The 23,131-nt window shown below is 35.4% G+C and overlaps 2 protein-coding genes across 2 annotated transcripts; both read right to left on the bottom strand.

The window, feature by feature from the left end:
• Nucleotides 1-8,144: 8,144 nt before the first annotated feature.
• LOC129801245 (uncharacterized) lies at nucleotides 8,145-23,088 on the bottom strand. The gene is made up of 7 exons (XM_055846126.1): nucleotides 22,709-23,088; nucleotides 22,484-22,572; nucleotides 17,179-17,985; nucleotides 13,394-14,544; nucleotides 9,521-9,625; nucleotides 8,656-8,823; nucleotides 8,145-8,588 (listed from the first exon to the last, which is right to left on the bottom strand). The coding sequence occupies exons 1-7, from the start codon at nucleotides 22,753-22,755 to the stop codon at nucleotides 8,343-8,345; spliced, it is 2,613 nt and encodes an 870-aa protein (XP_055702101.1). The 5' UTR covers nucleotides 22,756-23,088; the 3' UTR covers nucleotides 8,145-8,342.
• Nucleotides 8,890-9,313, bottom strand: LOC129801246 (protein D7-like). The gene has a single exon (XM_055846127.1). The coding sequence runs from the start codon at nucleotides 9,217-9,219 to the stop codon at nucleotides 8,965-8,967; it is 255 nt and encodes an 84-aa protein (XP_055702102.1). The 5' UTR covers nucleotides 9,220-9,313; the 3' UTR covers nucleotides 8,890-8,964.
• Nucleotides 23,089-23,131: the final 43 nt, after the last annotated feature.

The raw sequence follows: 23,131 nt of genomic DNA, 5'->3' as shown, positions 1-23,131 counted from the left end.
TCTTATTTAAATTAAAAATTAAAAAAAAAAAACAAAAACAAATTAAATTTAACCTACCCCAGAGTGTAAACTTATTTTTCTTCAAAAAGCAAATCTATCCCTAATTCAGGAGATGAATGTTGCTCTGTGTCAGAATCTGGCTCACAATCATTGACACGCCATAATCGCATGTTTTTCGCTTCAACAATACCTTCATAGGGGATTTGAGTTACCTGGCATTCATCAATATCACGGATAACGTACCGATCATGAGGCAACACACGTTCAACAACATAAGGCCCCTTGTATTTTGGCATTAATTTCTTATTAATGCCGGGCGTCGTGTCAACATTCTTAATGAGAATGAAATCGCCTACTTCATAGGTTCGTGGACTGTGGTGAAAACGAGAAAATTGCTTTTCATTGTACGCTTGAACCCTTTCAATATTCTGAGAAGCCCTGTCTCTTAGGTCTTTGAGATTTCGTTCAACCGGATCCGCCTTATCTTCTAAGTATTCTGCGAGTTCATCCACGTCAGGCCCCTTCTGATCTACCCCAAACAACAATTGACTGGGAGTACAACCAATTGATCGATGAATAGTGTTATTCAGCGCAAATTCAGCACGTGAGATCTGCTTCACCCAGTCAGCGTGCTGTGCAGGTTCACTTAATTTCGCTAATATTGGCAACAAAACACGATTAACCCTTTCCACTTGACCATTGGCCTGAGGAGATGCAACTGCGACTTTTACATGCTCTACGTTTTTCTCATCCAAAAAACTCTTGAACTCATGCGAGGTAAAGCAACTACCTCTGTCTGAAACAATCCTCACCGGTCTACTGTAATAATTAAAATACTTTGCCAGCGCACAACAGACCTCCTTAGTGCTCGTGGAAGCAACCGGGTACAAGCGAGTGTACTTTGTGAACGCATCAACGACTACTAGTACATGTTTCCTCTTTGATTGTAGTGAAGGCAAAGGACCCACATGATCAACGTGAAGCGTATGGAATGGTACAGCTTTCTTCGGAATACTATGCAAATCTTGACGATTATCTTTAGGCGGAGCAGAATAAAGCATACACTTTACGCAGTTTTGTATAAATGTTTCCACCTTCTTGTTCATACTTGGAAACCAATAAAGTGTCTTCAGTTTATCATAGGTCTTATTCATACCGAGGTGCCCAACCTTCTCGTGAATCTTTTGAATTAAAGCTTGTTCCATTTCGCAAGGGACATAAAAGTATGCATGGTTTCTACGATCGCGCCTGTACACCAATCCATCCCGCAAAACGTAAAGCTTATCTTCCTTAGTCTCTAACTTCTTTTTGATCTCCAAAATCAATGGGTCTCTGCTTTGTGTAGCTCGCAATTGGAAGTCCAAATCAACTTCTCCTGCATAATAGCAACGACTCAATGCATCAACATGCTGCATGAGTTCACCACGTCGGTGAACAATCGTATATGAATATCCCTGCAATTCTATAACCCAACGAGCAACCTGCCTATTCATGGGCGCTTTCTTGGTTGTTTGTTCAAAAGCAATACAATCCGTTACTATGAAAAAGTTAATCCCTTCCAAGTACACACGAAATCTTCTTAGAGCATAAATAACCGCAAGAGTTTCTAGCATGAAACTTGAATATTTAGCCTCGGATTCAGTCGTACATTTCGAGTAGTATGCAACTGGATGAAGCTTCTTGTCATCCTGCCTCTGTAAGAGCATTGCTCCAAATCCCATAGAACTGGCATCCGTATGGAGTTCTGTTTCCCGCTTAGGATCATAATATGCCAAGACTGGGGAACTAATCAATCGACTTTTCAACTTAATGAAAGCATCTTGGCATGCTTGATTGAAATCAAACGTGGCGTCTTTCTTAAGCAGATCAAAAAGAGGTCTGGCAATTTTTGAAAATCCCTCTACAAATCTACGCAGGTAGGCACACAGCCCCAAAAATGCCCGAACTGCTCTTACTGAGGTGGGAATTGGATAATTCTTAATCGCACGAAGATGTATATCACTTGGCTTTACTCCCTTCTCTGACACGACATAGCCCAAGTATTCCAATGAGGAGTATCCGAACTTACACTTAGACACTTGGATATCAAGTCCGTTCTTTGCCAAGCAATTCAAAACGCGTTTAAGCAAAACCTTGTGCTCTTCGAAACTTTCACTCGCAACCATTATATCGTCCATATAGACAATGATTGAGCCTTCTTCAATAAATTCTCTCAATATTTGTGAAATGAACCTTTGAAATACAGAAGGTGCATTTTTGAGACCGAAAGGCATCATTGTATACTCGTATTGCCCATCAGGCGTGACAAACGCTGTATACTTGATCGACTGCTCTGATACTTTAACCTGATGAAATCCACTCTTAAGGTCCAGCAAAGAAAATATCTTCTTATTTCGCAACTGTTCTAAGCAATCGTCAATCAGTGGCAAAGGATAATTATCGCGGACCGTCAAGTGATTTAAAGCGCGATAATCGATGCACATTCTTGTGCTACCATTTTTCTTTTGCACCAATACAATTGGTGAAGCGTATGGAGAATTACTAGGACGAATCACACCCTTACTACAAAGATCATTGACAATCTCACGTACTTGTCCCCTTTCTGCATAAGAAAGCCGCCTTGGTGGACTATAGAAAGGCGTATCATTAGTCAAACGAATCTCCATCTCACATTTAGAGCCATGTGCACCATTCGAAGAGAACTTCTCAAAATATTCCTTCTCAATTAAATAACGCAATTCATTTGACTGTTCTTCTGACAACGAAGTACAGATATCAAGCTCATCATTGCTAACTGCCAAAATGGCATTCTCCAAAGGACAGAAACCACTTTCCTCCAATATTTCGATATTTCCAATCATCAATTGGATGGAACGATCATTGAAAGCAACTTTATCCAAATCTTCAAAATCAGACTCAAAATCTTGATCATTTTCAACACAATCCTCGAACCCGCAACAAACAACCGGAAGTTCACTCATATCTATATCCGGCTGACTTTTTATTTCGCGCTCAACATTGACTGGACTTTTTGCCTCATCATAGTTACGATCCACTCTCAATCCCTGTACATCTACCGCGTTTGAGCCAGACTCTGTGATTGTGTAAAGGAAAGCCTCGCGATTCTCTACCAAGCCCATTTCTTGATTTTCTTTTACTTTATTGGTAAAATGTAAATGTATACCTAATTTCTTGAGAGCATCTCTTCCCAACAACAAATTCATAGGCATACAAGAATCTGGAACCACCAAAATCTTTATTTCAATTTCTTTTCCTAACAGTATTAAAGTACAGTTCAATTCATCAAGGAAAGTGATTGGTGTTCCGCCAAAACCTCTGAATCGTGAATTTATTTCATGTTGGGTATTCAAAAGATCTTTTGGAATTACTGATGCTCTTACCAAACTCACTGGGCTTCCTGTATCCAGAAGGGCAACAATTGTTTTAACCGCGACACCTTCCTTACAATGAATAGCAACACTCACCTGTACAGTAATTGGAATCTCTGACTCATCTGACTCTACAGCAGCAGCTACGGCAACTCCATTAGTGCAATCCTTCACCGAATGTCCTAGTTGTCCACAAGCGAAGCAACTTCCTGGTGTTCTCTTTGGTTTAGGGCAATTTGCAGACAAATGCCCCATTTGGAAACAGTTGAAACACTTCCTCTGGCTTATTGGTCGACTGGATGATGAATTCTTAACTTCCCGTCCGTCGCTCATGGGCTTCAGTGGTTGTCGTTCATATCTTGGTATTAAATCCTTCAATTCTTTCATCGTTTTGGCTCCAGCAAGCACAGCAGCATTTGATGTTCCATCTCTCAAGCCTTTGAGAACAGCACTGATAATGTCCTCTTCGGTGATTCCTTCAGCCATGGCAGCAATCTCTTCCATTGCCACAACATAACGATGAAGAGATTCATCTTTGAAGCGCATACGTTTGTCCATCTTCTGGAGAACCTCTCGAATTGACAGCTTTCTACCAAATTCTGACAAAAGCGCATCTTTCAATTGTCCCCAAGTGGTTGAATTGTGTGCCCTCAGTACCATTCTAGCTGTCCCTTTCAGCATACGTCTTGCGAACACCATCTCAGCCGGCCCTCTGATTCCAAAAGCAGCGCAAACGTCTTCAAACGATTCTATCCATTTGCGCACCGGATAATCATCATCACCACTGAAGGATTCAAGAGCACCCTCGACGTCAGAAAATCTCAAGGACATGGAATTCATCGGTGGCAAGTCATCAGTTGCTCGTGCACGTGAGCCCGACAGCTCCAAAAGTCTTCGAATATCAATTGTGGCCAAAAGAGGTGGACACTGAATATCCGCATTTGTCTCATTACGTGCTGGGTCGCTTCTTTCCCCAGAAGCTGCGCCGTCTGCATTGGAATCTTTTGGAATAGCTCCACGTGTTTCAGCAATTTTCATCGTTGAAAGGGAAAGATTCACATTTTCCGCAAGTACATTGACGCCGTCTGCATCCTTTCCGCCGTATGCGTTCTCTCCACCGTCTGTGGAGTTCCATGAGTGCCCCCTCGCGCCGTCTGCCTCGGGAAAACCCCGGAAACTTCTCTCACAGCTCCTAACCTCAACTGGGAGTCCGATGGCATGAGCAAATATTTCACGGATTTTCGCTTCATCTGCGTCATCCGGGAAGTACACCCCCATCCTGGTCAACTCCTTCTTAATATCTTTCACAGTTGGAGTCATTTTGGCACCCCACACCTGAGTTTTAGTATAATTTTATTTCTCAACTTTTACAAAAACGTGTTCACACTCGGGGCACTCTGACAAGAATAATTCAACTAGCGCCTCTGGCGCCAAACTTACAAATCACTAATTCAATTTAAAAATGAATCGTTAATATTTATACTACACAAATAATATTGAAGAGTTTCAAAAAAATTTTATATCTAGAAACTTTGCGCTTCAACTAAAAGAGATTATGAAGAAAGGATGGAATTTTTGAGTTTCTTGAACCAGAAATTAGACTAGAAAATATACTACTTTTTTGCATATTTAAATGTTGGGCTTTATGCCCTAGACAGACTTAAGACTTAAGCAGAGTGACGGCTTAGTGGAAAGTGAAGGAAATGCAGTTTAACTATATTTTCGAATATAATTACGCTAAGCCGTCTCTCGGCTAATCTAACGCTCTAAGGAGAAATCGGTACCGCTCTGAAAGACATCTATGGTGTCAATTTAAATACCAACGGGGGTTTAACCGTAGAAAATTCGTCAGGTCGTCAAGGTCCGTGATTCATGATTTAATAACGGTTTTTCAGAGTTAAGGGCTAAAAAGGATCTAAAGAACGTATTTCTAAACCGATTAAAAAAAAAGTGTGGTCTCGTTAGAAAGGTCTTGAGATCCTTGATCTTTATAAGCCGGTTAAGATAAGATAAGATTTTGCCAGGGGTCAGTTCTCCATTTCGGATATTCCGATGCATCCAGGCCACCAATTGGGCCCCTTATGCTTCCCCACTCCTATTCTATCTTATCCCCCGATACGGGTAGCCGCTCAATATCACAGCTCTGTGAGCAGTCAGTGCCGTTACTATATCACAGCATCCCTTCTCGGTGTGTGTTTGGGATCAGTGACAGCGAATATTTGTATCGATTGAAGTACCACTTTCACATCGAAACTCGTTCTCGTACCAGCCTCTATTGTTTAGGCGGTTCACTTTTTTTGCCAATATGCACCATTGACATTACTATTCATTCATTCACTGGACGAATTCAAAGCCGATATGGCATGAGAAATCTTTTTCTGCTGCTGCTCAGCTTTGAACCCCAGACCTCGCAGTCATAGAGCTACTACTCTATCCACTGACCCACTCGAGGCCCTATAAGCCGGTTAAATGTGTGATGAAAAGCACTTTCATAGTCCGACTGTCAGAACTGTCGACTTTTGCCAAATTTACCCTCGGTAAAGTGAACGTTTGAGGTAGGGCGAAGTGCGGCACCTTTGAGAGTGGGGTACCTTCGAAATTGGTGTTTTTCACCTATTTTTAAATAAAATTGAGCTTTATTGTGATATAATTTAGCTGCATAAACAGATTGAGATACTAAATTACATTATATGGCTCAGTTCCATTTCAAAGAAAAAAATCCTAATTTCAAAAGTGCCCCACTTCCCCCTAAACATTGCAAAGTCGGACACCGCGTAATATCTGACAAATCAAAGCGAAAGTTCAGGTTTTGATAATCTGGTACTAATAATTATACAATATTGTATAATACTTTGATGATTATTTCATTGTATTTTTTGTCAAGTTTTAAGGGAATTGTCGGATTTAAAAATGGCCTTGTCCAATTTTTTAAACATTTACTTAAATTTTTGAGAAAATTTTTCAAGTAATAATAAATATGAATTGGTAATAATTTTGAGAAATAATTTTAAAATAAAGCCTTTCTAGCACGAGGTCAAGCACTTCAAAAACTCAGACGCTTTGTCATTGTAGTCTTTTTAACTGCTCGACCCTTTCTATCCCTTCTATAACCCTTTCTATCCCTTCCAAAAACATGTTTTTTGACTTTGCGAAAAATTGGCCCTGGCGATTTCGTTCATTTTTGGAAATGTTTCGGAGGTAGTCCAGCTGAACATTTCGTCCTTTCACACCTTTCACCGGAAAAATCGCCATCTTGAATTATTGAAGGTCAAAGGTCAACCAGCCTGGAGGGCCTAATTTTCAACGGATTTGGTTAAAATTGGACATTTTTGAAAGGTCTTGTAATTCTGAACCCGATTGCATCGGTCATATTTGGTGATGGATCGGGACAGTAACGGTAGTACAGTAGACTCTTCGTTATCCGGCTGACTGGGGGACAAAATGACATTTAGGTTTTTTGAATGATCAACGGTTTTTCTATTTTGTGCCGTGTGAATTTATTTTCTGTCTGACAAAGAAAAAGAGAATTTTCTTCGTGGTGTGCTTATGTTTCATTTTTTATCACAATTATGTATTAAAAACTTCGATACAATGTTAATAATACTTTAATTCACTGTGGACAAAGTTCATGTTAAGGAAAAAAAAATTTGAATACATCAACCGCCAGTGTTTGGCAGCTGTCACCCGGATAACGAAGTGCCGGATAACGAAGAGCTGAGTGTAGCTCTATTTTTAAAAATACTGTTTTTCGCACTTTTTCAGCCTTTTGACCCATATATAATTCAAACGGTAAGAGATATCAACTTCCGGTCTTCAATGACCCCTCCTCAAATGACATTATCTCGTACCCAACCTCTTTATTTTTCCCCATCCCCTTTCATACGTTCCCTATCCCCCAAAAATAAGTCAAAAATTAGGTTTTTCTAACTTTAGAACAAATTGGCCCTGGCGATTTCGTTCATTTTTGGACATGTTTTTTTGAAAATTGGCAATAGCCTGATTTTCACCCGATTTGGTCAATTAATTAATTAAAAGGTTAATGATTTTCTTGAAATCCTCCTGAACAATTTTCGACTTCAAGATGGTTTTGTGGTGATTTATAAACAAATTTAATTCGACAATAATTTTATGTGCACCAGAAAAAATTGCGAAAAATAAAATTAATTCAAGTTCGGTGTTATCACACTTGCACATTAAAATTTTAATATGATTCACATTAATTGTCGCTGGTGAGAGTCCAAATGTGTAATTTGTTTGTTTGAATCATTTTATATTCAAAATTTGATCTATTTGTTGATAAAAAGGTAGACTTGGCCCGCAAAATTTGATATAAATTGATTTATAGCATTAATGCGAAAAATTAATGCGATTTTCTCATTAATTTTTTAATGTGAAAAATATTTTATGCTTTAGGTAAATTTAAACTTATTTTTGCAGGCCAAGTCCACTTCTTTATCAATATATAGAAAAACTCCAAATATTAAGAGACACAAAGACACAAATAACATATTTTGGACGTTCACAAGCGACAATTAATGTGAATCACATTAAAATTTTAATGTGCAAGTGTGATAACGCCGTTAGGCAGTGCTCTTTTTTAAGAGGTCGAGCAGCTGGCAAAGCCTCGGACGCTTTGCCACCCCTTTTGCATGATACTTGGGAAGACTTTTTTTAATGCTGAATAAGCCCGAAAGGGAAATCCAAATAAACGATTCAATTCGAGATAGCAAGAGCTGACAAATAAAAATCCAAAAATGTGTTTACAAAATGTGGTTTTCTCTATTTTTTCCAGATTCTTTGCATCGTGTACAAATGTATACAAAACATAAGAATCTATTTATTTTATTGAATAAAAAAAAAGTTGTTACTCCATAAAGATTAAGGCATAGAGAGAAATGTGTATAATAATCCTTGGACACTACGGTCGATCCTAATGAATAATCCAAAAATACTTTATCTCCTCGGTATGCCAGAAGGTCTCGGGACAGCTGATGCACCACCAGCCGTCCGGAAATTCGAGGGAAGACGCAATCCCGTGGGCCGAGGCACTTTCGATGTAACACTATTTGGGCGCTTCATAGCGTCCGGCTGCAGGGAATTATATGATTGATGAGAATCAAAGGTATTAGTATCGGGATTCTGAGACACTTCCGGCACATTTAGGCTTCCCTTGGAGCTGGCACTCGAAGAAGACAGACTCTGAAAAAAGGATCAAAAAAAATCTCAATGGTTCATTTTTGTGGCAAGTCTTTTTTTTTGTCCTCACTTGTGGTGAGTATCTTCCGGACTCTGTGTCCGAATCATTCCTCCTGACTGAGTAGCTGTAGTATCCGGATGATGGTCTTACCAAACCCAGACGCTTTGGATTATTCCTCATGATCGCACTCCCAATATTGCTCTGATTGTTTCCCACTTGTGTTCTTAAATCGATTTTCTGCAAATCAAATAAATAACTTGAACCTTCAGTCTGTCCGGAAGGCCACTCCCTGAAGAATCCTACTTTCCCTCCCTCATCCTTGTAAAACAAAAACTTCGTCAACTTTATGATAAAAGCAAAATGATGATGAAATAAATTTTATGCATTAGTAACATGCATATTATCCACAAATTCGTCATTTCCCTCCTTCATGACTTTTCGCTTGTAATCAATGCATTTCTTGTAGTGCTCATCCATTTCTTCAAAGGGTATCAAGTGAAGAGCATTGTATTCGCACGTCGCAAGTGATTCTCCAGTATAATTTTTCTTGCACTTAAGTAAATGTTGTGGCATTCGCAATGGTGCCACTAAGTGACTCTTGTTGTATGGACAAGCTACTAAATCCCCATTCATTTTCACTTCACAATGATAATATTTCGCGAAAAAACAAGAAAATAGATTTTGCAAAATAAAAGCGCAAATCTCCAGAAATTTTCTGTCACGCTTTTTTTAGGTTATGGCAACAAAACCCACTTTTTCGACGAAAATTCGACAAGTTGATTAGTGAAACAAAGATGAAACATGATACATAAAAAATTTTGATTTGAATAAATTTACCAATTAATTTTATAAAAACGCGTGATATCTGTTAACTCTGTTAGTTATAAACCACTAAAATAAAAATTAAAAAGAAATTTTGTAGTTCATTACTTACATGTCGTTCGATGTCTGAAGCAGGCTGCTGCTGCTTAGAAGAAACTCGAGCCAGCGATTGATTGGATTTCCCAAATTTCGAGGAAGGCGCTAATAATGATAATTTCTGTAATTAAAAAAAAAAGAAATTAAGAATATTTTAATAGAAAAAATGTGTTTAAATATTTCATTAAAATAAATTGAAAAATCAAATATTCGCTTGGTTGATTTATTATCATTTTGTGTTGATGTGAATTAATTTCAGGTTTAACAAAAATTATTCAAAATTCAAAATGTGAATTTCTAAAAAAGGCCTGAGCTAAAAGAAAAGCCGAAGTGAATTTGGTTTTGCCTGTTGGGATTCTTCGAAATGCCGCGAAAATTTACGTAGAGAAAATGAGAGGTTTTTAATGTGAAAATTGTTTAATTCCTTAGAGTTAAGTCATTTTCACAAGAAATCCTTTTAATAATTTTGTTGAATACAGTTATTTGGGTTAATTGTGAATAATTGTCGAAATTACAACAAAAACATTGGAATGAAATTTTGAGCTGGAAGACTCATATTCTTTTGAGCTGTCTCAAAATTCAGGATAGGTTTGAGAAAAACCCTTTTGTACAACACTATTTTGGTTAATAAGGAATGCAAAAGTATGTATTGCAAGAAGGGACACGACCTGCTAATAAGCATAATGTAGAGAAGAAAATATTTTGTGGCATTTTAGAGATTTTTTGCAACCGCAGCGCCGCCAGACGTTTGTCAAGTGAGTTATTTGTGTCTCTATCTCTCTCTCGAGTTGACTTGCGCGCGATTTAGGAAGCTTGTCATTTCAAATGATATTTTCTTTAAATTTCTTCATATTTCCGCAAGATTCAAGTAAAAGGGTGTTTAGTGAACAGCTATTCGTCTTTCGACAAAGATATCAAGAAAACAATTCATTTTTATGAGAGTTTTTCTTTCTTATGCCTTTTTGGCGCAAAAATATTCATCATGGCACCGTGAATAAGCGAGATTAGTGTTACCAGAACGTCAATCCTAAATTTCCATTAGAACTATCAACACAAAATTTCCGATACTACACGACTTTTAATAAGCACGTCTGTTCTAAAATGTGAAACCCTGTTTGGGGTTACAATTTGACCCTTAATGACATGTGTTCTTTACAAAAGAAGGTAATGAAAAAAAAGACCATCAAAATAATGGCAGTAAAAATTTAAGAAAATAAAATTAAAAAACATAAATATTTGAAAAGATAAGATCTAGATTTTCTTCTTAGGAATTCAGGCCAATTTAGCACCAAATTTAGCAATTTAGTAGTTTAGTTAGGGTGATTTGTCTAAAGCGAGACAGTTTGGAAAGTTGGACAAAGCAGTGTGGAATGTGAGACACCTCCTTAAAAATTTGATAATAAATCAAATAAATATTTCAATTTTCGATAAAAATATTATTAAACCTAATTTTGTGATTATTTGAGAAGTTAAAAATGCAAAAATCGTTATAAAACAATCAAAGGGTGACTTGCAAGAAAAATTTAAAAAATGTATTGCATGCGTGATATTCATAACCTTGACACGGTAGTCATCATTTTCTCTGTTTCTTATGGAAGTTGCTAGAAAAATATCAAAGTGTTATTATTATTATTATTATTTTATTCATTAGAGTATAATAATACAATATCATACAATAAGATTCTTGGCTAAGTCAAAGTTGACTGATTAGCCAGAGTTGGAGCAATATACAAAAATTATATTGCGTAATATTTAAAAAGTCAATTGTAACGCGAGTTCATCAGATATTTTATAGTCTGTGCATCAAGTGTGGACAATAATTTCAACACCTCACTTCGGGTTAAACGTTGCACACGCGCATTAATATTGTTCACGACAAGGGGTGCAAGATAGTTAATGTTTTGTTTGATTTTTCGTCATAATTTGTGGAATATTGTTATGTCCGTGGTGAAAATCGAAGGACATACATCCATTTAAAAAGTGAATAAAAAATATTTGTGAAATATTACATTTAAAAAGGGTAGAAAAGTGATTTAATTTCGTGTTGCTTTCAAAACAAGTTTTATGAAATCTTGGACAAGTTGATTTTGTGAATGAATTTGGTGGTTTTGTGCAGTGACATCATATTAACAAGAACGACAAAGATTCTTAAGTATCCGGAGAAATAGTTGCAACAGCAGTTGCAACTGATTAGGAGAAAATCTCCTGGAAAAGGCTGCAAGGATTTCTAGATTCCGAAAATCACTTTTTTTTACAGAATGGATAGTAAATATCGCAAAAACTCCTGGAGAAAGACAAATAGAAGCCTCTACAGAACTTTCAAAGCAAGTGGAAAAGGAACTGGCCGGATGCGATATCCAAATCTGCTAAGAAGTTGCATCCGCTTTAAAGCTATTATAACTGCTGGACAGCGCGAGGCGTCTGTGAAATTTACAGAACCTCTTTTTGGTTGGACGTCCAGGAAGTTCTTGGTAATTAGCCTTCCTCAACTGTTACCCGGACATAAAGGAGGGATTAGCATAACCATCAAATGTGCAAGTATACAGAGAAAACCCTCAACATTTGATTATCTACATATTTTTTATGATATTTTGTCATTAATATCACTATGTCCAACTTTCCAAAGTTTTTGTCCAACTTTCCAAAATTTTGTCCATCTTTTCAAAATGTGTTATTTTTTAATTTCCGTGAATTTTCCGATTATTCGGTTGGAATATTTAATAACAACTGTTAAGATTCTGTTAAAATATTTGTCAAAGAATCCCATGATACAAAAAAAAATGGTAAAAAATAATTATTTATTCAGTTTAAAAATGGATTTTAAATTGAATTTTTTCTTAAGTGTCTCGCTTTCCACCATTCACCCTACAGCGTCAGTATTTTGCTTCATTGATTTCTTGGGTGGTAATTCCGATAAAGAAAATATGTTCTTTTATGCGTTTAAAATTTAAAAAAAAACATAAATTAAATCCGATCTTTCGGAGAATTTCATAAGCTCAAAGTTTGCTAAAGCTACCAAGAAAAATTTTTCCTTGACGAAAATTACGGGGAATTGATTAAAAATGGAATTGTAAAAGCTCTTTTTTTGTAATAATTTATATTTTGTGACCATAGTAAAGTTTTTAAATGTGAAAATGGAGGCCCCTAAAATGTGGGGACCCGGTGCCGTGGCTTCAGGGAACCCACACTTAGAGGAACCCGAAAAAGTCAAAATAACATTTCGGAAATGTTTATACCCTGCAGTATTGATACGAAATCGGTGTAAATATTACCCTTTTTAGGTGTATTGGGGGTTAAAGGTACCCTTTATCATGTTAATTTTACCCTTAAAAAGGTGTAAAATTAACATTAAAAAATGTTGATATATTTTTACACCTAAAAAGTGTTAAAGTTATGAGGAAAAAAAGTTAATCGCACCCTCTTTTTTTTCTCAGTGCACCAAAATCCGGTACTGTGTCGCTCTCAAAACTTTTCTTCACATAGTCGCAGGTCGAAGTCAGTCGCAGTAGGCTTTAGATTTTGTTTTTTTACTTCAGTGCCGTATCAAGAGAATTTGATGAGCTTTCTTTTAGAGAACATGCTCAGTTTTGCCAGTTTTTGAATTTTTCACTATGCAAAAATGACAAATCTTTATCGTCAATCTATATTCCTCTCAACTCTACGTCCAGACAAAAAAAAATAAGGCATTGAGAAAGAAAATGAAATGGAATCGTAAAAAAATGGATTTTTTGTCCCCGATCAAGAGTGACAACATTAAATGAAATTATCACTTTTACTACCCACACATCGCAATTTTGTATTGAGATGTAGTAAATTTATGGACAAAACAAAATTAAAACCTTGCGAAATGCAACAAAAAAAACATGACAAGAAATTTTGTTTTACTTACACTATTCGGATGAGTCTTGTTAATTCCATCTGCGCTGGATTTAAAATCACACTGATTAGAATTGAGTTTCTCCATGGAAGCCATGGATTTCTGCCCAGAGAGAAGATTGTGAATTGATTTTGACTTGATGCCCATGGGACTCTTAAGTGACTGCGCAGCAGGACGTGCCTCAGGTTCTTCTGAATCCAACAAATCATCTGCTGAATTGAACTTTTGCTGTGACATTGGCTTAGCAAGAGCACTCTTGAAGTACTTGGGCTTTGGGATATTTCTCACTGGAACTGAGGGCTTCTTGAAGCCTTGTGAGGGCTCCATGGGAATAACTTTTTTCTCCATTTCAATCACTTTAGGCGGTTCCGGCACCACAATGGGAATTTCCGGGTTGACATCAATGGTTGTATCACCAGCATCCGGAAGATGAGGACTATTTTGATCTGGAGGTCTAAAAATTCGAATAGTTTTGAATCTATCTCGATTTCCTTTGCTAGGATGATGAGGCACCACCCTTTCAGGCTCAGTCTGAGATGGTGGCTCAGTTTCTTGCACCTTCTCTCGTTCTGGACTTTGATTGAGTGAATTATTCACTTCATCATAGATTCGACTCCTCCTCAAAAGTCTCCGACTCTTCCCAATGGATTCAGACAATTTATTGCTGTCCACATGCCCACGATTTTCATCTTCCTGCTGCTGCTTTTCCAAGTTCACCAAAGAGTGCCTCTTCTTGATACTATCCAAACTCTGACGCATCTTCTCATTACTCTGACGCAGTTCCAGTGTTGCAAATCGACTCAATACATCATCAAATTCCTTGTCATTCTCCTGCATTAAAGTCTTTTCATACTCCTCAAAATTCCTCAGAGACTGTCGCTCCTCCTCGCGCAACATATTAATGGGAATGGGCAGACGACGTCTCTCTAAAACTTCCTCATCATCCTCAGGACTTTCAAGAGTCCGTTCAAATTGAGGCTTTTCCAATAGTTTATCTGGTGTAAAAATTTGATCTGTAGCCTCTTGGAGGTACTTTTCAAAATTTCCCTCTTTACTCAGATTGAAAGATGAATTGATATTGATACATTTTATGGGCGACAGATTGATTTTCTTTTGATTTTCCTTCGTTTTGGATGATTTCAACGGAGTGGATTGAAAAATCGCTAGAAAAAGTTTTTTTTTTGATTATTTTTTCATCAATTCTTGGCGATAGGGCTCTACAAAAATTATTTATTATAAAAAACAATTGAAAATATTGAGGGATAATTTTAAGCCACGCCCCTTCCTTAGGTGTCACATTCAGCCCATTCCACTCAATTTGTGATTTTTTATTTTTTAATGGTTAATAACAAAATATTACGACAAAAAAAACATTTTCACTGATTTAATTTTGGACAGGATCGGAATAGTCCTGCCCACTGAAAAATAAGCCACGCCTCCAATAAAACGGAATTCTCATAAAATTGTTTGCGATTTTTTCTCCAACATTTTCAGCAATTAATTGAAATAAAAACTATTGGTGGGAAAATGGTAATTCATAAAGGCGTGGCTTTTAAGGATTATTATTATTATTATTGAGAAACGGATCCGAGATCCTTAAGTAGGGGGCCCTTTAGTCTTTCAAAACATTATTCCGTGTGTACAATTTTGGCTTTTTTTTAAAGGAACAAATTTTTTTTTAAGGAGACTTAGAATTATTTGTTTTTCTTTTTTATTTAATTTCTTAAAGGACAATGGGCAAAAGTGGTCTATGGTGCGACCACCCATAAGACCTATATCATTAAATAGGCCATGGTTTAAGTAACAACTTTTGTTCCGGGACCAAAGTTCTAAACCATGGGGGAAAAGTTCTAGTCTAGAGCGAAAAAACTATTTTCGTAGAAGAGAAAAGAATTCGTAGAAAAGAATAAATTGTAACATAAAACATATTAATTGATTTAATATTCTCAAAATGGACTTAAAAGCATATAGCTTTTCAATGCATAATGTGCGTATAAGGCCATTGAAACAAAAGGACTCAAACTCAAAACTTGATACCTTATATCTCAGAGATTTATCAACCGAATTTAATCAATGAATACTCAATCGAAAGGTCTCGAAAAATCCTACAAAATGACGGTATAGATAAGTTCACAAGTTGACCGCAAGGGGCGCTTCAGGTTATCAAAGATCCAATTACAGTAGACTCTCTCAAATTCGAGCATATGGAACCGAAATGTCAGCCGAATTAGACAGAAATTCGGGCGACAAAGTTTTTGAAATGCAACGATTTTTTATTCATGTGCATATAGATATTGAGTTTACACACTGATATATATCGTAAATTGCGTGAAAATCCCTCAATAATGCAAAATCACATCAAAACTAAGATAAACCATGCCAAATTTGAGCATATTTGATTCATTTAATAATCATAATCAAACTTGAAAAATGACAACAAACTTTTTTTAAATGTAACCGCTGCCCGAATTAAAAAGTAGCCCGATCTTAAAAGAGCCGAATTAACGAGAGTCTACTGTAACAAAAAATGTGTTAAGTTTCGAAACTATTCGACCGATTTTAAGGATCTATGTATGTCTGATACTATTAATGTGTTATAGAAGAGAAATATAGCCTCATTGTATTCATCGATTTCAGTAGAATCATTACATATTTTGACTTATTTTTCTAACTGTGATTTGTTTATTTATTTATTTATTTTCTTTTTAAATCGTAATCAGATTTTATGTGACTGAATAATCTTGCATAAACCTTGTCCCCGTGCCGAGTTTCAGCTTTCTATCTTTCTCAGAGAGGAGTAATAGTAGAAAAAGTCCTCATTTTGTATGGGGACTGCTGGAAGGAGTGGTGGGGGAAACGTATATATACATGGTTAAAGTACCTTCCATTACCCTTGATCCTATGCCAAGTTTGTGATATCTACTTCATTTCACAGAGGAGTTATAGTGGAAAAAGTCATTATTTTGTATGGGAGCTACAAGAAGGAGTGAAGGGGGGAGGAGCCTATATACATTACTAAGGAACGTTTAATAAACCTCGATCCTATACCAAGTTTCAGCTTTCTACTTCTTCTCAGAGGAAAGTTAAAATGAAAAAAGTCCACATTTTGTATGGGGGCTACTGGAAGGAGGGGTGGGGGGAGGGGGTAGTATCCATGGATAAATAGCTTAAGTCACACATTGACTCCATACCGAATATCATGAAGATTCCTTTAGCTGGTGTTGAGTAATTCGATGTCAAAGTAGTATTTTTTCGAAAGGATAAAGGCATTTTTACAAGGACTCCCGGCGAATATCGTAATGGGTCTCGGTAGTTTTTCATTTTACACCATTACCTATAAAATGCGCCTAGTCCCATCTATGGTCGCTACATAGACCAACTCCCATACATTTTTGCCCAATGTCCTTTGTTGTGCAAATATAACATATTTTTTAATATAAAACATACGTTAATCGTCTCAAAAGATAACCATATTTAAACAATTTAATTTGGAAAGTAGGCCACGAAGTACAGTCCATTATTAATAAGCCACGCCCCATATAGGATTTTTAACAAGAAAAAAACTATAATTAGTCACAAATATACAATATTTGCGCACTTTAATTTTTAAAACAGCCGGATCATTTGAGCCCCTCCCACAATTGAATTTCAAGTGTCAAAATTATTTCACCATAAATTGAGGGGGCGTGGCCTAAATTTTTCTTAGTATAAATTTACCAGAAACGTCAAAATTAATCGTAATAAAATGATTTCAAAAATACTATTTAGTAAAAAAGGACAAAATTTTGTAAACTTACATTCTGAAGAATCTGGTGGTGTTTTGTTATCAATCTTCTCCGGCTGATCCCTTTTAGGTGGTGGCTCCTGCGTAGGCTCAATGAACGTCTGGTTCATATGTTTACCTTCAATATATGTGAGATTATTTCCTTCCACTGAGGCATTTTTGTCGACACTAACGCCAAACGTTGTATTTCCCTTCGGTGCATCACACTTAAAAGTTTCATTTACATCACCTACAACATTCTCAATGGACGTATCGCCCATCAAGTTGAAAGTTTCACTACCACGTGGTTCCATATCCAAAACCTGATTGGAGATATTAAATGTTGTGTCTTTCGTGATAAAAGTTCCCTCAAAGTTCGGATTGAGCTTCATGGTCACATCAATTAGAGGATTGCTATCGGAAGAATCAGCAGATACCATGTGATCATCCGTTCGAGATATACTGGCATCCTTAGAAAATGTCTGATCTTCGCTGGATGTGAGATTGTCGATAAATTGCCTATCTCTGATCACATCATCAAGATTGTACCCGTTGAAATTGATATTGGGTGACTCTTCCATATTCTCCATGAAGAAACTAACATTATTGAAGTCCCCACTATTGATCAGACTATTCAGCATCTCCTCGTTCATTGAGTCAACGGAAGAGCAAAAGGAACTAGGCGGAGAAGTTTCACCTATCAAACTCCTCCGCAGGCTCGTTACAAGACCTCCAACTTGGAGGTTTATGCCAGAAGCAGGGAGACCACTCTCATGATCACTCTCTCCCATTCCGCGTTTCTTAGGCCGCGTAAATGTTCGAGTATCTACGAGTTTGGTCCCTAAAACAACAATACAGAATTCATGGCAAACACTTTGATAGATGGATTAAATAGTTACAGACAAAATTATCTAGGGTAAATGTCCTAATTCAAAACCATTTCCAAACGCTTTAACTTTGACGGAAGATTCAACACATTACGTTCACATTTTTTCTGAAGAGAATTACATAAATTTGCTCCTTGACTCTTCTAGAATAATACTGTTTCGAGAAAATTCTTTAGATATAATTTGAAAACTTCTTAAATACAAGAAAAATACGCGAGTGTAAAATGCTTCTATTGGAAACAAATTAATCCAAATGGAGACAAGGAAAATTTTCTAATTGGAGACAAACAGTATAAGTGAAACCGCGACGAAGGGCTTCCAAAACCTTGTTGAGTTGCTCTTGAGTGCAGAATTTTTCATTATTCCTGGTCTTTTCTTCTTTCCCATCTAAAACAATAAGAAAATCTCTCCAAAAAAATTATATTTCCGGAATTTCCTATTGAAGCATTTGCAGACACTTCAGAAAAAACCTTTTTGTTCACGAAATAGGTAATTATTTCATTTGAAAACATCACGTACCATTAACAATAAAGATTAGCACTTAATTTAACTAAAATTAGCCAGAAATATGACATAAATGTTAAACAAAACGAATAAACAACAGTCACCTCATTGTGTTTTTCATTGGAAAACACGGCCGATCGATGAAAAATTCGATTGTGAAAAGGTACACTTTTAATTTTTCTGAGAAATTAACAAATAAAAATTTGTGAATATGAATGGATTTTCGCTTTATTTGGAGCAAAATTAACTAAGTAATGAAACTGTGGTATAGAGAATATATAAATATAATAAATTTAGCGATGTATTTATCATGAAAACAATGACGTTTCCATTTGGAGTAGCGAAAAATTTCCATTTGGAGCAGGTTTTGAATTAGCTTAATTTATCCTATATCTTTCTATTTGAAAAATTTTATTTAAATTAGCGATTAATATAATGTTTCTCGAGATGTATGTTGAACACCCAGTGGCAAGTGGGTAACGTTTTTTCTTCAAAAGTTCTTTAAAGTCGTTTGTTCAAAAGTATAATTTTGATAAACATATAAATTAACGTATTAATGTATAGAAATTCGGGAGTGAAATTGTTTGAAACGCAACGAATTTTTGTTCTTCTGCATACTCATATTAAGTCTACATACTCATATTTATGGTAAATTTCATGAAAACCCCTTAATAATGCAAAATCACTAAGACAAAATATGGCAAATTTGAGCATAATTGCTTTATTCGAAATCTTGAAAAAATGTCGATAATTTTTTTTTTTCAAATTTAACTGCTGTCCGATTTAAAAAGTAGTCTGATCTTAAAAGAGCCGAATTAACAAGAGTCTACTCCTACTGTATATGCCATTATTTTTTAATAGGGAAAATTGGAAATGAATGTAATTCACAAGATTATTGAAAAAATAGTCTATACTACTTAAATAATTTTCTCGCAGTCAAAATGTAGTGTTAAAATTTCAAGGCAACGGCACTGTATAGACAATTTTCTTCAAAAACACATTATGAACCTAAATTTTGAAGAACTCCCAGTATGAACAACACTATTGCCTCTGAGCTCCACAATTATGAGAAAATTTCTTCAAAAACTGTCTTTTTGACAGAGTTTTGACATTTTTTCCTAGTTCCCAGAGAAAGTAATTTTTAACGAAAATTGCTTATAATGCAATGTGTAGAATCTTTTAGAGATTTACACTGTAGTTTTTTGTAATTTTTCAAAGTTTTTGAGATTATTTAAAGATGAAATCATGTCTAATGGCCTCTACACACTAGTAGATTTTTTTTTTTTTTAAAATGTCTTTTTAAAGAAAATTTCCCCTATCCTTGTAGGCAGAAATGCCAATTTTTTTTTAAAAAATGCAATTTTTGACGAAAATTGCTCCTAGTATGTAGACACCATAAGGGTCTCTACACATTGGATGCATTTTTCGTCAAAAATTGCTGTTTTGAAGGAAATCGTCTACCCTGCTGCAGGTAGAAACGCCGAAATTCTGTCAAAAAATGCGATTTTTGATGAAAATTGCCACCAATGCAATGTGTAGAACCCTTAATTCGGAACATTGAGACATCCTAAAAATTTTAGATGGCAAAAGGAAAAACCACGAAGAAGTACTCTCAACTCAAATTCAAAGTCTTGTAGGGGAGACCGGGGTAGATTAGCCACCAAATGTAATTTTTCATTGCGTATAAATAGTACAAAAATATTTGTAGGAGGCTGATTATTTTTCTAAAACATTTTTCGTAAGTATTTTGGTAAAAACGATAAGTAAAAAAATCACTTGGTAAGTAAAACATCAGAATTGGTAAGTAAAAAAATCAATTTTGGTAAGTAAAAAAACTTGTTCGGTATGTAAAATGTTGGAATGGTAAATAAAATTGTAAATTTTGGTAAGCAAAAAATCAAAATTGGTAAGTAAAAAAGAGAAATTTGGTAAGTAAAAAAATCAAAAATGGTAAGTAAAAAATCAAAAATAATAAGTAAAAAAATCAAAAATAATAAGTAAAAAATCAAAAATGGCAAGTAAAAAAAACAAAAATAGTAAGTAAAAAAAGGGCGAAACTCATAAATTCCCAAAACACAGAAAATTTCCCTTTGCCCCAAAGGCGGGCAGAACTAATAATTTCCCAAAACACGGAAATTTCCTTTTACCTCAACAGGCGATACTGATAAATTCCAAAACACAGAAAATTTTCCTTTGCCCCAAAGGGCGAAACTTACAAATTCCCAAAAACACAGAAAATTTCCCTTTGCCCCTAAGGGCAGAACTAATAATTTCCCAAAACATAAAAAATGTCCCTTTGCCCCAACAGACGCTATTGATAAATTCCTAAACAGAAAATTTTACATTTTCCTAACAGTGAAACATTTTAACTTAACATTTTTGATTTTTTTACCCACCAAGTTTGTTTTTTTTACTTACCATTTTAGATTTTCTTACTTACCATTTTAAATATTTTTACTTACCATTTTAGTTTTTTCTGCTCACTAGTTTTGATTTTTTTCTCACTATTTTTGATTTTTTTACTTACCAAATTTGATTTATTTACTTACCATTATTGATTATGTTACTTATCAATTTTTATTTTTTACTTACCAATTTTTATGTTTTACTTACCAATCTTGATTTTTACTTACCAATTTTGATGTTTTACTTACCAATTTTGATTTTTTACTTACCAATTTTTATGTTCTACTTACCAATCTTGATTTTTACTTACCAATTTTGATGATTTACTTACCAATTTTGATTTTTTACTTACCAATTTTGAGTTTTTACTTACCAATTTTGATTTTTTACTTACTAATTTTGATTTTTTACTTACTAATTTTGATTTTTTACTTACCAAATTTGCATTTTTTACTTACCATTTTTGATTTTTTAACTTACTATTTTACCAAAATTCTTACCATTCTGCTGCAGCCTAAATATTTCAATGAATAGTAAGAGAAGTATATATTTAAAATAAAAAGTGGTTCCCTCAATATTCCTTCGAAGGCACACTATAAGATACCATACTATCTAATACTATACGTGGCTAATTCTGCCCCGGTCTCCCCTACTTCTTCGTGGTTTTCTTTCCTTCTTTGACCTTCTGAAACTATCAGAAAACCTCAACACTCTAAAATAGACATGATTCCAAATTATCCCATCACCCTAAGAATCGATTCTTCCATTCATTTTCAACCGCTTATTCCTAATAGGTTGCGGGGTTCAAGCATTAAGTTTAGAACCTAAGACTCCTAATTCATAATCATTTCAGGAAGATATTGGAAGTCGATCTCGAGACTTTTCAAGGAAAGATACATAATCAAATCACTAAAGGTGAAATCAGAGCTTTTATCGTTCTTCTTTGAAGTGAACTTAACATTACTAAAAAGTCGCGAGACTCTATTTAGTATTCAATTATTTCTTTCTGAATGAATCTGCTTCAATTTTCTTCTTAAGAGCACTGTTTTTAGAGTAGTGCTAATGCTAAATATAATTATGATATCATTTTTGTGAATCGATAAACTTAAAAAAAAATACAGATATTAGAAGGCTTCTTAGGACATCTTATTGCGGTACAGAAAAAAGTGATTCTCGCATTTAATAAGTTCGGAAATTCCGTAATAATTGTATCTTTTTTTGTAAATTTAAAGATATTAATACTTTTTATAGTTTGATTCTTTCCGTTTTTGTTTTTTAAATTTTATAGAGTCGGTTTTAATTTTAACGCAAGTATTTAAAAAAGATTTAATAAAAAGAATGATTTAGATTTAGCTAAATTTGATTAAAAACTTTTATTTAATCTAAAATGCAATAAATATTAGGCCGATAAATTTAAAAATTATAATATTCAACACAAAATTTTATTGGATTTGAATATGGGTATTAAGGACTACCTACAGCACAATTCCAGTGTGTCAAGGGAATTCCTATGCAAAGTGAGGAATCCCCCAGGGTACTCACCTTTTGGACCAAGTGCCACCTCATTCTGCTTCCATTGCTGCAGGATGCTAGTGATCGACTCATCCATTTTCTGATCGGCCGATAGATTGCTAGAAGTACACAAAGAGATGCGAATCAGTGCTATGCTGGGTCAGGAAAAGAAACTGTTTACATTGAAAAATCATTTGACATTCTTCCGATGCACTTCCGTGATGGAAGAAAGTCTATTGATTCCGGAACACTCACCAAAATGAATCATCTTTTAGAATCTCATCAATATCGAGAATATCCATGGTCTTTCCTTACTCCTTCACATTCAATCACATGAGATATTTCTCTGAAATCCCTGTTTTTCTGATACACTTTCCCAGGAAAATTTAGCAAAATGATCCGGAAAGAATTGCAACGCACACAGAATTTTCTTTTTCCAAATGGGCGCGGCACAACAGAATAACACAATAACTAATACACAGCAATTAATGGATATATTTTTAGGAATACTAATGTAACAATAATCTCTAGTGATTTTAGTGATAAATTACTGGATAGAAAGACCAAAAAATTCCTTTTTTCATGTCTGGCGAGAAGGCCAGCTGTCACTGCCCGCAAGCCGACAACCTTCGCATAATAAAATTTTCGACCAGTTTAGGCATTGTTTGCAAAGTATTT

The sequence above is a fragment of the Phlebotomus papatasi genome, chromosome 2 (assembly GCF_024763615.1).
Source record: "Phlebotomus papatasi isolate M1 chromosome 2, Ppap_2.1, whole genome shotgun sequence".
NCBI lineage: Eukaryota > Metazoa > Arthropoda > Insecta > Diptera > Psychodidae > Phlebotomus > Phlebotomus papatasi.
Note: the sequence above shows the minus strand (reverse complement) of the source record. Positions and strands in the feature narration are given on the sequence as shown.

Excerpts from the sequence above, each read along its gene's own strand:
- LOC129801246 (XM_055846127.1), bottom strand. The coding sequence starts at position 9,219 with ATGAATGGGGATTTAGTAGCTTGTCCATACAACAAGAGTCACTTAGTG.
- LOC129801245 (XM_055846126.1), bottom strand. The coding sequence starts at position 22,755 with ATGGATATTCTCGATATTGATGAGATTCTAAAAGATGATTCATTTTG. Across the intron at positions 14,545-17,178 it reads ACCACCAGATTCTTCAGAAT|CGATTTTTCAATCCACTCCG; the intron begins GTAAGTTTACAA and ends AACTTTTTCTAG. Across the intron at positions 9,626-13,393 it reads ACAAGACTCATCCGAATAGT|AAATTATCATTATTAGCGCC; the intron begins GTAAGTAAAACA and ends TTTTAATTACAG.